Raw genomic sequence first — 13,016 nt, 5'->3', positions numbered from 1 at the left:
TACATTCCCACCAACGGTGCAGGAGTGTTCCCATTTCTCCATATTCCCTCCAAGACTTGTAGATTTCTGCCTTTTAATATGGCTATTATGTAAGGCATGAAATGATATCTAATTGTAGTTTTTAAAAATACCTATTTTTTATTTTTAAAAAAGATTTAGATTATATAAATGTTATATCAAAATAATAGGGTATTCCCATATACCCACCCTTCCCCCTCCCACACATTCCCACATTAACAATGTCATTCGTTAGTGTGGTATATTTGTTACAGTTGATGAACAGATATTGAAGCATTGCTACTGACCATGGTCTATTGTTTACATTATAGTTTTACACTTTGTCCCACACACTTTTATAGCTTTTGACAAAATGTGTAACGACCTGTATCTGTCATTGTGATGTCATGCAGGACAATTTGAATGTCCCAAAAATGCCCCCTTGTTACATCCATTCTTCCCTTTCCCTTCCCTCAGAACCTCTGGTGGCCTCTGACTTTATATTAATGATACAAATTCTTCCATTGATAGAATAATAATCTATTTTAGTCCATAGTTGCATTCGCCCCTTGTATTTGTTCATTCCTCAGTCTTGAGGAGTTTGGGATGGTGATGCCCTCTTTGTCTCTGATTGAGAGGGGGCTTAGATCCCATGGGGCAGATGGATGGAACTTTCTTGCTTACTGTTGTAGATACTCTCACTTTTTTGGAATGGGCATTGTCCATCATCACCCTTTTGTTAGTTGTCTTGGTTGATGGAGGACAGAAAGATGTACAGGAAAGGGGATTTTGTTGGTGGCCAAAAGCAATACACACAGGAAAGAGGAAATGGAGGATGAGCAAATACAGCAAATGTGAAGTGCTACCTGCAGCACCTAATGTTAAAAAATAAAAAAGAAGAGAAAGAAATAAAGAAAAAAAGGGGGGGGGGCAGGAACAAACAAGAAAAAGAAAAAGAGAAAAAGAAAGAGAAAGAAAAAAGGGCTTTGGGGGAATAAAGAGGAAGGAAAAACAAGAAGATAAGCCAACAAAATACTAGACAAAGTTTCAAGCTGGGAATCCTCTTTGCAATTAAATAAAATGCTTAGTAATCATCTGACATTCCTCTTTCTCCCTTCCTCACTTTCCTCTCTCCCAGGCCAGCAGGAAATCTGCCTCAGATTCAAGTGGATCCTTGTTGAATCATTTCAGCACAGAAAACAGTGACTCTTAATTTCCAGAGGGAGAGCACCCAACACTTCACCCGGGACCCCAAGTATGCTATGGGAAGCTTGGAAAGCACCTCCTACAGTCCCTCTCCCTTAGGTGTGCTACTGGAGGGCTGGTTGATTTTCTGAGTCCACCTTCTCCCAGTTTCCTATCCCAGGGCATTTAGGTAAATTAGGCTTTCTCAGCAGATTTGCCATTCCTTTCTTCCCAGGCTCTCCCCAAGCCAGTTGGTATGCACACACACACAAAGAAAAAAAGAGGGGGGGGGGGACCAGAAAATTGAACCCATACTCATTTGGCCCCTCTGCTGCACCTCCCACCGAATCCTTCCCACTGACAGAGTCAGTCCAAAACTTGAGGGCTAGGGTAATCCCGGACCTCTGGGAGCACCTGTTATGTGAAACGGAAGTCTGGATATTGCAGACTCAGGGTATGTAGGTCTGTGAAACATGGGCTACAGGGACTTAGGGGACACGGGCCTGGGGACCATGCATCTGGGGGTCATGGGGCTTGGGAACGCCACCGTACAACCGACAGTTTTCAGGGAACACTGCTGCTGCCAGTCCTAAGGGGAAGGGTCCCGCTTCCCCACAGCTTCCAACCTCTGTGCTTGTAACTCACAATTCTACCTTTAGCAATCACTACTGCTGTCACAGTCTCTCCAAATGATGTCCATACACCTCCTGCCTTGCAAGCCCTGAAAACCGCCTGCTCCAGGAAGATTCCAACCCTACTTGGCCACTTCTTTGCAGGAGAGACTGTGAGGTGCACTACCTCAGACGCCATCTTGCCCCGCCTCTCCGACTCCCTCTTTTTAAGTAAAAACCTGGCCTTTTACATTGGTCCCCTGAGGGCTTCTGCCTTGGTTACCTGCCAGCTCTGGAGAGGCCTGTCTCCCACCTTAGGTAGGTAAAGAGAGGAGCAGCTCAGAGACTTTCCTGTTGCTTGTCAATTACCTCCCTTTCTCTGTTTTTGTTTCCTGGTATGAGAAGGGCCACTGAGGTCCCATATTACTCTTAGAAATGAGCCTGCCCTTTCTCCTCTCACCCTCCTTTTTTTTTTTTTTACCCTATTAATAACCATTTTTATTTTTTCCAGTTTTTGGTGACCAAAAACAAAGCTGCTTAAATATTTGGTTGTGAGATTTTTTTCGTGGAAATAATTTCTGTTCACTTGAGTAAATATGTACAAGTGGGGTTACAGGATCATTTGTTATGTGCATGATTTACAGTAAAGGAACCTGTCATTATCTTTTTTAAAAAATGGAATATATTGGAGTCATTTAAAAACTGTATTCTACCTTACAGAAACCTACTTTCTCACCAGGGCCACATTTCCTCTCGTCCCTTCCATATATTACCTCCCATACAAAACAGATGAGTTATGTAAAAGTAAGTAATGAGAATAGAAATCATTTACAGTTTACTATGTACCTTATCAAGAGTCTACCATCCCATTTTCTTCCTCAATATAATTTTACTATTCAAGGAAACTCTTGCCCAGGAAGATAAAAGTTGCAAATAACCTTATTTTCCATTACAGCTACTTACTGATAAACATCAAGATACCCTCAATTCAAAGCCCCAAATGACATTTTTCAAATGCCAAGATTTTTTATTCCTTCTGCCAAAACCCTTTCCTTATTGTGTTCACCAATCATAAACCATTATATCATGATATCTACATAATACTAACCACATAGCCCCACATTAGGAACCCGCTTTATGGTACACTTGAAAGTCTTAAAAAAATAATCCCTTCTTAAAAGAAAAATCCCTTCTGCACTTCCATCTTTAAATCCTGCCAAGGCCCCGTCGAGGAAGTGCTGCCCCTGATCACATTATGCATTAAAGTCAGTTAATAAACCACAGGTGGTTTGGGTAATAATTGGGACAGTACAGTATATTATGATCATATTCACTGCTGTCAGTGAGTCCAGATCCTAGGACCAAAATCCCTATTTCTGAAGGATACAGCCTGAAGGACCACAGGCATATTCAAAGATTTTAGTAACCAGTCCAGAGATATAAGTGTACAACAATACAACCAAAAAATAATAATAATAATTATAAAACACGTGTGATTACTTTTATTTCCTGGTAGTAGGTAAGGTCATGGCAAGCATGACAGAAAACCGAGAAACAGAAGGAAAATAATTGGTTAAGCATATATAAAACTTGGTATTCAAATTTCTGTCCCAGAGGGTTTCTCTGAGACACAATCTTCCCTCCAACCCCAAAGTTCCTGATACCACAAGTTGGGTTGGACGGGAAGAAGAAACTGGCGCAGTGAGCCCCTGTTGGGCCACAGGAGACTCTGTACATCCGGGTCTCCGGCAGCGGGAAAACAATCGCCCCTCTGCCCACGCGGGCTCAGTGGGCACGCCCATTGTCACGCACCCGCATTGTCCAGAATCTGAGCCGAGAGTGGTGCCATCGGACCTCGAGTTCATTCTGTCGTCGTTCTTTCTCCAGTGCTGACAGTCAGCCGGTAGGTGTGCAGGTCAGTTTAAGTGTGAATGAGAATGAGGGGGAACCAGAGGACTTCAGGCAGGTCCAGGCAGGGCCCAAGGAAGGAAGGTCGTCGAAGGTCGTCATCCTTCTCCTCACGGGCGGCGGCGACGCCACCATGACCATTGGCGTCGTGGTGGGGCCGGGATGCGGGGATGGCGGGCTGAAGACGGGAAGGGGTTAGGTGAAGAGGGGTTAGTCTTGATGAGACTCTTTGAGGTTTCTTAGTCCTGAGGCACCTGGCCCTGCCACAGAGGAGAGATTCCGGCGTCCTCACCGGGCCCCTGTGGAAGGGCCAGGTGGATGGGAGGGAAAGGGCCTCATGCCTGCAAGGCTGTTGAGCTGGAACTGCATGCCTGAGACCTGTAGTGTGCCAGGCAGCCCTGCCGTGTGATGAAAGGGCCAAGGTGATCTTTATCTCAACTACTTAACTGTGCCCTTGTAGTGCAGAAACAGTCAGAGCCAATATGCAAATGAATGAGTGTGGCTATGTATTCCAATAAAAATTAATTTTAGGTACATGAAGGAGCCTAGTAATTGGGCATATGCCAGAATTAGTAATTACTCAAGTTTTAATTTTCTAGTGGTATTTTACTAAATGTCTTCATGGGGAATCCAGTTGTGAAACTAAACCTGTGTCTTTTACCATGTGCTTTAAGGTGATTTCTCTGCCAGCTTGGTCATGACAGAAACTGTTGGCTGTGCAAAGAGCCATGATTGGTGTGATCAGAAAGCATGCATCTTTACAATTACCCTGGGAAATGTTTTGATATCTTCAAATATCAAAATTTCAAAATGTTTAGATATTTTCAAAATTAAAAGATATAGACCTATCCTCTTAAGTGCATTTTCAAAATCATAATATGCTACTTTCAGTGTGAAATATGAGTGGACAATTCAGATCAACATCCACATCTGAAGGAAGAAGAGATGATCAAGACGTTCCCCAGCTGACTGGACCTGAAGTTGTGAGTGTTTTAACATTTGATGTTTTCTATTAGCAAAACCTTATATTTGAGAAGATGGTGTTGAACAAATTTACATACACTGATAAAGTGCTTTTATGCTGGTAACAGGTGATTATTGAAAGCTCATGATGGAAATATTGATAAAGGGTGGTTACACACTGTTTTCTGGATGGCCATGCGGTATGCTTCCTGGAAATATGCCCTATAATTTCCTTCTCATGCTTATTAACAACGGATGCATGCATCTATCCCAGCATAGATTAAAAAAGCTTCCAAATTCTTGAGTAGCCTCTCTATGGGAGAGTAATTTTATTAAAAATAAACATAGAATCACGTTGGAAAAATGTCTTTAGGCTTGTTTGTGATTGCATATATGTGTGATAAATAAAATATTGATATGTGTTAATAACAAAACTTTTATTTGTACACACACCCCTAGGCTGAGCAGCCCGGTGATGAACAACCTGAACAAGATGTGCCACCAACCGAAAGCCAGGATATTACACCTGGCCAAGAAACAGAAGATGAAGGAGCAGAAGCATCTCAAGGTGAAGGGAGGGTGAAGAAGAATGCCTATTGGGAGGAGTGTATGGGCGCGTCATGTATTATAACCTACCAGTAACAGGAGGCAAGACATCATTGAATAGGCATCTCAAACATTGTCTGAAAATTGGTTGGAGAAGGGAAGAAAGTATAGTTTGCAGTTGACACAAGTTCCTCAGTACAATGAATTTTCCCCTTTTCTTTGAGACTTCATTTTCTTGAAAATACAGTCCTTGCCAGAGCTCTACATTAACAAACCCAAGGAAAGTATGTTTATTTTCAGTCATAACATAGTTTACTATTTCACTAGTCAAATTTGGCCTCCTTCAGTGTTGTGTTCCCCTATTATTGTATCCAATGCTTAAGCAACTTTTACTAATATACGTAGGGTGTCAAGTCAAATTATGTCATAATACTCTTAGTAAGACTCTGGTTGTGTAGGCATGCTAACCTCATTGTATAAATGAGAAGACTAAGGCTCTGGGATTCTGTCGTAACAAAGAGTGCTAGTGACAGAATTTGAATTTTATTCCAAACTTTGGTTCTTCTTTCCATATATTGCTGTAAGAAAAAGTGAATAATTTTGCCTAAATGCTTCATGGTCACATGTCTGTACAGTATGATAGCTTGGTAGTGGCACAGGAATAAGCCCAAATCAAGGAAATAGGATAGAGACTCCAGAAATGAACTCAATTAATTATAGTCACCATTTCCTTTGATTGACAATTTTTATGAGTTAAGTTTGGTTAAAAACTAGATAGTTCAGGATACTAACATATAGTTTGCTATTTTAGGATGACTTTTAAAGTGGCTTTTAAAAGATTAAATCCTTTTATGGGTAGAAAAATGAAAAGATTACTAACCTAGGATTATTTTGAAGCAGAAATTATTTCTTCCATGCATGGTGTTTTGAAGCAAAACATTTTCATAACTCAGGTCGTGGATTATTTTAGTTTTTTGCAGTTAACAGGCTTCCAGGAGTTCACTGACAACAATGCCCATTAATTTCTTTCCACCACACTTTTCTCTTTCTCATCATCAGACAGTAATTTTGCTGTTATTCACAAAAAATTTTGCTGTTGTTTTGGTATTTTGTTCAAGGTGTTATTCCTTTAAGATAAATTACATATAGGGCATTTGGACCTAAATATGACTTTAGTATATTTTAATCATATAAGTTATATATCCTGCTAATACCCACTGACTGTACTGGGAGAGTGTGTAAACTACAATGTAAACTATAATCCATGCTGGGTAGCAGTGTTCCAAAATTTACTCATCACATGCAATATATATGTCACACTGATGAAAGAGTTTGTTGATGTATGAGGAGTGGGGGCTGTGGGGAGTGAGGGTATATATGGACCTCTTATATTTTTCAATACAGCATTTTGTGTGGTCTATGTATCTTTTGTGATAACTTGGCTTTATCACATTTCTTCTCCCTCTCCATGCCCTCAGCAACTCCTGTAGCCACTGTCTCCACATCAGTGATAAAATTTCCTCCACTGCTAGAGTCACAATAATTCTATAGTAGAATACCAGTAAGTCCACTCTAATCCATATTTTATTCCTCCAATCCTGAGCACCCTGGGATGGCGATGTATATACAAACACACACCATGTGTATATACATATATACCATTGATGTATATATGTACACACATTGGTATTGTGTTTATTATTAATAATCATTTAGAATGAATTTCAGATATTATTACCCTTCACCCAATGTGTGTTTGTACACTAAGAACAAGAAAAAAGTAATTCTCTTGTTCAGTCCCTGTATAATTAGCAAATTCAGGAAAATTACATTGAGAAATGAATCAATTTAATTTAAAGCCTGTATTCAAATATACTCAGTTGTCCCAATAAATTTCTTTACACATAAATATAAACATATATATGAGTAGATATGTATCTTTAGATAGATGTCTTTAGATATCTTGTCTGGTCTCCTTTATTCTGGAACAGTTCTTCAGTCTTTCGTTTCTTCATGACACAGACATTTTTGAAAAGTCAGATGACTTGTTTTATAAAAGGTTTATCAACATGGCTTCTTAAATATAATTTTTAAGACTTTTTATCATTCAACAATTATTGGTACCTACACATACCATGTAATATGCTAGGATCTAAGGGTATAAATGATAATGAGAGACATATTTCTGCCTTTAGCTCACAATCTAGTCAGAGATGCAAACCACTGGTTTAATGTGATAAATATAATAGCATGTAAATAAGATAAATATAAATTAAAATCACCGATTTAATATGATAAGTAGAAAGGGGGTAAATACGGTGTCTAGAGGTAGTCTTGGGAAAGGAAAATGGTAAAATTTTAAAAACCTTGCTTTCCTTTTTTCTACCAACAGACTCCTGAAATAATTCTCTTGGGATTCTAATGTATATCACATGTATTACCACACTAACCTACAGGTATTTGTTTCATAGAACTGAGGGACTGAACACTTATTTATATATTATGTTTTGCTGTTTAATTTGATAACATTATTAAAATTATTTTTTTATTTTTTAATTATCTTTTTAAAAAGTTAATAGATCACACAAAACGTTACATTAAAAAACATAAGAGTTTCCCATATACACCACTCCCCACCCTCTCACCCCCATCATTTTTCAATTGTATTTTTTTGAAGACATAGATCACAAAAAATGTTACATTAAAAAATATAAGAGGTTCCCATAAAACCCCAACCCCACCACCCCACTCTTCCCACATCAACAACCTCTTTCATCATTGTGCCACATTCATTGCACGTGGTGAATACATTTTGGAGCACTGCTGCACCTCATGATAATAGTTTACATTGCAGTTTACACTCTGCCCCAGTACATTCAGTGGGTTATGGCAGGATATACAATGTCCAGCATCTGTCCCTGCAACATCATTTAGGATAACTCCAAGTCCCGAAAATGCCCCCACATCACATCTCTTTGTCTCTCTCCCTGCCCTCAGCAAGTACCGTAGCCACTGTCTCCCCTTCAGTGCTACAATTCCTGCCATTACTAGTCACAATAGTTCTATAGTAGAATATCAGTAAGTCCACTCTAATCCATATTTTATCCCTCCATCCTGTGGACCCTGGGATGGTGATGTCCACTCCACCTCTATATCGAGAGGGGGCTTAGATTTCACATGGATGATGGATGCAATTCTCCTGCTTGCAGTTGTAGGCACTCTTGGTTCCCTGGTGTGGTTGTTGACCATCTTCACCTCCTTGTTAGCTGACCTGGGTAAGTCCTATGAACCAGAGAGTAGGAGTTGCAACTCTGCTGAGGCTCAGAGCCCGGCTGGCACATGGACAGTCCAGAGATTCAAGTCTCCTGAGTATACACCAACCCTAGTGCCAACCACAGGTTCAGTAAAAGTGACGGAAGAGGCATGTGTGGAAAGGTCACTTCTGAGTCCAACTCCATCACACTCAGGAACACAAATTCCAAAATGGGCCCACTGACATGGCACTGAACTCCAGAGCCATCTGCCAAGACCCTAGAACCTGTGGGTCTCCATAGCCCTCGGGAAAACCAGTACCTGGGGTTGCATCTACCTTGACTGTCTCTGGGGTCCTGTTGAGGTATGCATAAGCGTGACCCCTCTGATGACCTCCCCGCTCTTTTTTTGAAGACTCTTAGCCATATAAACTAATTTGTCTTTGCCATTTCCCCCTTTTATTCAAGGTCAAAAAGCAGTTTTTAACACATGATCCTACATGTAGGCTGAGATATTCTGCTGGTCTGCGTTGACCCTTTTATTCAAGGTCTCTTTCTAGTGGCATCACCAATTAGTGATTGATAGTAATTCCTCGGCTCCAGAGAGGCTCATCCCCGGGAGTCATGTCCCATGCTGGGGAGAAGGTAATGCATTTACATGCTGAGTTTGGCTTAGAGAGTGGCCACATTTGAGCACATGGAGGCTCTCAGGAGGTGACTCTTAGGCACATTACAGCTCTAGGCGTAGTTCATATTTCAGGCACACAAGCTCATAAGCATAGTCATCAATATCAAGGGCTCATCATTGGACTATCCTTCTTCACTGGTCTTTGCCATTGCACTTGGGGGATTGTTGCTGTTCCATTGGGGAGTGTGACAGAGCTCCCTTGGGTAGAAACTCAGCACACCCTCCGTTGTCTTTTGTGACTGTAACTACTCTGAAAATACTCAACATATATTTGGACATTTTTATGTACCCTATATACATGCCCTGATAATCTTACTATTTTTAAGGGCCTGACCTGGAAGATACTCTCCAGGAACTGGCTCAGCCAAAGACCGGGGGTAAGCGTGGCGATGGTCCAGACATCAAGGGGGAGATTGTATCAAATCTAGAACCTGTTAAAATGCCAGAATCAGGTATGGTATTCATTAAGAATTTAAAGGAGTGAGTTTCTGTTTTCCACAATATTTTGTCTTGAATAATATAGAGGTAAAATTATTGTTCCTTTAATAATGGAGCTCAAGTATATGGATTCTTTGAAAGGTCGCTCAGACCCCAAATGCCTGTCTTACAGTCAGGCATAGAAACACAGTGGGTCAAAGCTATATTGAATTTTAAAATATGAAAGCATTTTCTTGCTTTTGATTATAAGTCCTAATAATAATTTTCATATGCTTTTATAAAGGTCTGTTTTTGAGAAATACTCAATGTGTTTGTAATAAGTAAGCATCAGTGTGTATGATATATACTGAGGCACTGAAGTAGGTTATAGTACCAGATCGCACATAATTTGTGTGACTATGGGCAAATCCCTTAACTTATAAACCCATGTTTGTTATTATAGAAACAGTGAGTTAAAAATCAAATATATTAAAATCATTTTCAATTCTGAGTTTTGCATTCTCTATTTCTTTTTTTTTTTTTTAAGATTTATTTATTTATTTAATTCCCCCTCTCCCCCGGTTGTCTGTTCTCTGTGTCTATTTGCTGCATCTTGTTTCTTTGTCCGCTTCTGTTGTCGTCAGCGGCACAGGAAGTGTGGGCGGCGCCATTCCTGGGCAGGTTGCACTTTCTTTCGCGCTGGGCGGCTCTCCTTACGGGGTGCACTCCTTGCGCATGGGGCTCCCCTACACGGGGGACACCCCTGCGTGGCGCGGCACTCCTTGCCTGCATCAGCACTGCGCATGGGCCAGCTCCACACGGGTCAAGGAGGCCCGGGGTTTGAACCGCTGACCTCCCATGTGGTAGACGGACGCCGTAACCACTGGGCCAAGTCCGTTTCCCCTCTATTTCTTTTGAATAGAATACAAAGACAAACTGCTTTGTGTGATTTGTTTATCATAAATCATCAAACCTTAGCTTGGATCAAATTACAGCATCTGAATTGAGGTTTCATTGGTACTAATAAAATGAACATACACCCTGCTTGATACTAGTTTTTCTAAATGGAGACCTGAATATGTGTTCTTAGATTCTGTCATTTTCATAATTCTTCTAGCTCTTAAAGAGTAATTGTATATTAATTTCTTCCCCTAATGAGGGTTAAATGACTGAATCATTAAATGATGAGAGAAAATCAAGTTTCTTGATTCTGTGGCTTATTAAGTAGGAATAGTGTATGTCAGTCAGTGATGCTCAAGGTGAGTGTAAGATACAATTTCTAAGCATGCCCACTGTCTCCACAGTCAGTCATAATGAGCAACTGTTTCTAATAAAAATGGGAATACCTATAACATTACCAAAAGATGCATATTTTAAGTTTCTGCCCTAAGACATCAATGGATAGCATTTGGAGTTCAACAACCATAACCATAGTATTTCCCAAGTACTCAACTTAAGTATGTTTTATATAGATGTTTTCCAAATTTCTGATAATTAATTGCATGAACTTCTGAATTTAAAGGAATTTCATGTTTTATGAAAAAATTACCTTGTCTTAGTCTTATAAATGTTTTCACACAACGTTCCTGAACTATTCCATTAGAATACTTTGATTAAAAAATTGTTTTCAGACTACTTTCAGGTATGTATTGAACTTGGCTGAAATATACTTACAGGAACATCATATCATTAAAAAATTATTGAAAAAGAAAAGATAATTATATGAGCATCCAATATAAAAAGTAAGAAAAAAGAGCAATTAAGGGTAAAGGACAGGGGTACTTAATAACAGATAGGTAAGACTCATTCCTAAATGAGGAAAAATAACCCAATTAATAACTAATTTAAAAAGATTGCTATTTTTAAAATATCTATGAATAGAGGATCCATGAGTTTCTATAATCTTGAAGAAAATGGACAAAGACCAAGTGTACACAATAACAAATATGAACAAGACACTAATGGATATTGAGTATTTTATATAATTAAAAGGGAGTCCACTCTCAAATTCTAAACTAATACTTTGAAAGTCTGGATGAAATGGCTGATAGGCTAATAAAACATACATTATTTAACACAACCCACTAGTAACTGATTATTTATAAACAAAAGATAATCTATATATGTTTATATTTGGCTTTTGTAGTTTTTTTTCTCTTTTTCTCCCTTTTATCCTTTTCCTTTCTTTGTTCCTTCATTAATTTCTTTCTCCATTTCTTCTTGCCAGACTGAAAAAATTTACTAATTCTCCTTCACATTTTGATTTCACCTATGGTGGTAGTAATTTAAAATAGTGTGACCTTATAATTTATTATGCAAACTAGAAATATTTAAGGGTGTGAAAAGACACTGATTCATAATTACTCAAGGACAACAACTAAACTGGGCAAATGGCTACCCTGCTTAAAGCAAACACAGAAGGACTAGACTAGCCCCAAGAAACATTTTTGCACTTTTCCACAATACCGACAAAACAAATGTAATCCTGGATTTTCTATTTGCTTGAGCAGTTCCTAGTATGACATAATTACTTTAAAAATCCTGTATTCAGAATGTTATTTCAAGTCAAAACATTTAAATTATACATATCTATCTATTAATCTATATATCTTTTTATTAGAGATTTTGTTTGGATGGATTTTTACAAAAATTTTACCAAATTTTTGCCTTCTAATTAAAATCACCTTTATAAATTTCATTTTATTTAATCTGTTCTGAACTTGGACAGTCTCTTTGTTTCCTTATACCATTGGAAAGAGAGATATGTTTTTAAAAAAATTGTTACTATCCCTGAAAGTCAGCCTTCAGAGTTTATAAAGAGGCTTAACTGTCAGTAAGCCAGAGGGTCACAACTAGGGCCCTGGTTTTAGTTTATTTTATAAAATCTAAGTTTTAGTGTTCTTTGTAAATCTTTAGTATCAACTTAATAAATCTCTCCTAAGTAATGTTCCTAACTATGTCTATATTACAGGCGAAGGACAACCTCAGATTTGAAAAGAAGACAAGGTGAAACATACAGGCTTCTTATGTTGGAAATGTGACTCTTAAAAATCTCTCAGTAAAGATTTAGAGAAGAAATATTGCTCATATTTTGTTAAATTTATTTTTAGCTGTTTGATACTACTGAAAATTGAATTGTTTTGGGGAATTATAGTATTCTGGCGAGGCTGATATATAGAGATAATGTTTGCATATTGATTTTCTATCCAGCATCCTTGCTAAAGATATTATTAATTCCAAATGTTTTTTATGTAGGTCCATTTTGAAGTTCAGCGTAGGGATTATATCATTTTATTTTATTTTATATTTTAAATATTTTTTAATTTATTTTTTTAATGTTATATTAAAAAAATATGAGGTCCCCATGTATCCCCCACTTCCCTCACCCCACTTCTCCCCCCATAAAAACCTCCTCAATCATCATGAGACATTCATTGCATTTGGTGAATA

General features: G+C 38.6%; 1 protein-coding gene across 3 annotated transcripts in view; it reads left to right on the top strand.

Moving 5' to 3' along the window:
- LOC101411975 (P antigen family member 3-like) overlaps nucleotides 1-12,644 on the top strand; it is a 38,969-nt gene extending 26,325 nt beyond the window's left edge. The window contains exons 1-5 of one of the 3 annotated variants that reach the window (XM_058291258.2): nucleotides 3,493-3,708; nucleotides 4,593-4,684; nucleotides 5,124-5,232; nucleotides 9,476-9,601; nucleotides 12,538-12,644. In XM_058291258.2, the coding sequence (XP_058147241.1) occupies nucleotides 4,601-4,684; nucleotides 5,124-5,232; nucleotides 9,476-9,601; nucleotides 12,538-12,560 (342 nt within the window). In that variant the 5' untranslated portion in view covers nucleotides 3,493-3,708; nucleotides 4,593-4,600 and the 3' untranslated portion in view covers nucleotides 12,561-12,644. Of the gene's footprint in view, nucleotides 1-3,492; nucleotides 3,709-4,592; nucleotides 4,685-5,123; nucleotides 5,233-9,475; nucleotides 9,602-12,537 lie in introns of those variants that run through there. The other 2 variants (XM_004483827.4, XM_071212942.1) reach the window with 2 other exon arrangements.
- The last annotated feature ends 372 nt before the right edge of the window (nucleotides 12,645-13,016 follow it).

This window comes from Dasypus novemcinctus, chromosome X (assembly GCF_030445035.2).
Source record: "Dasypus novemcinctus isolate mDasNov1 chromosome X, mDasNov1.1.hap2, whole genome shotgun sequence".
Taxonomy (NCBI): Eukaryota; Metazoa; Chordata; class Mammalia; order Cingulata; family Dasypodidae; genus Dasypus; species Dasypus novemcinctus.
Note: the sequence above shows the minus strand (reverse complement) of the source record. Positions and strands in the feature narration are given on the sequence as shown.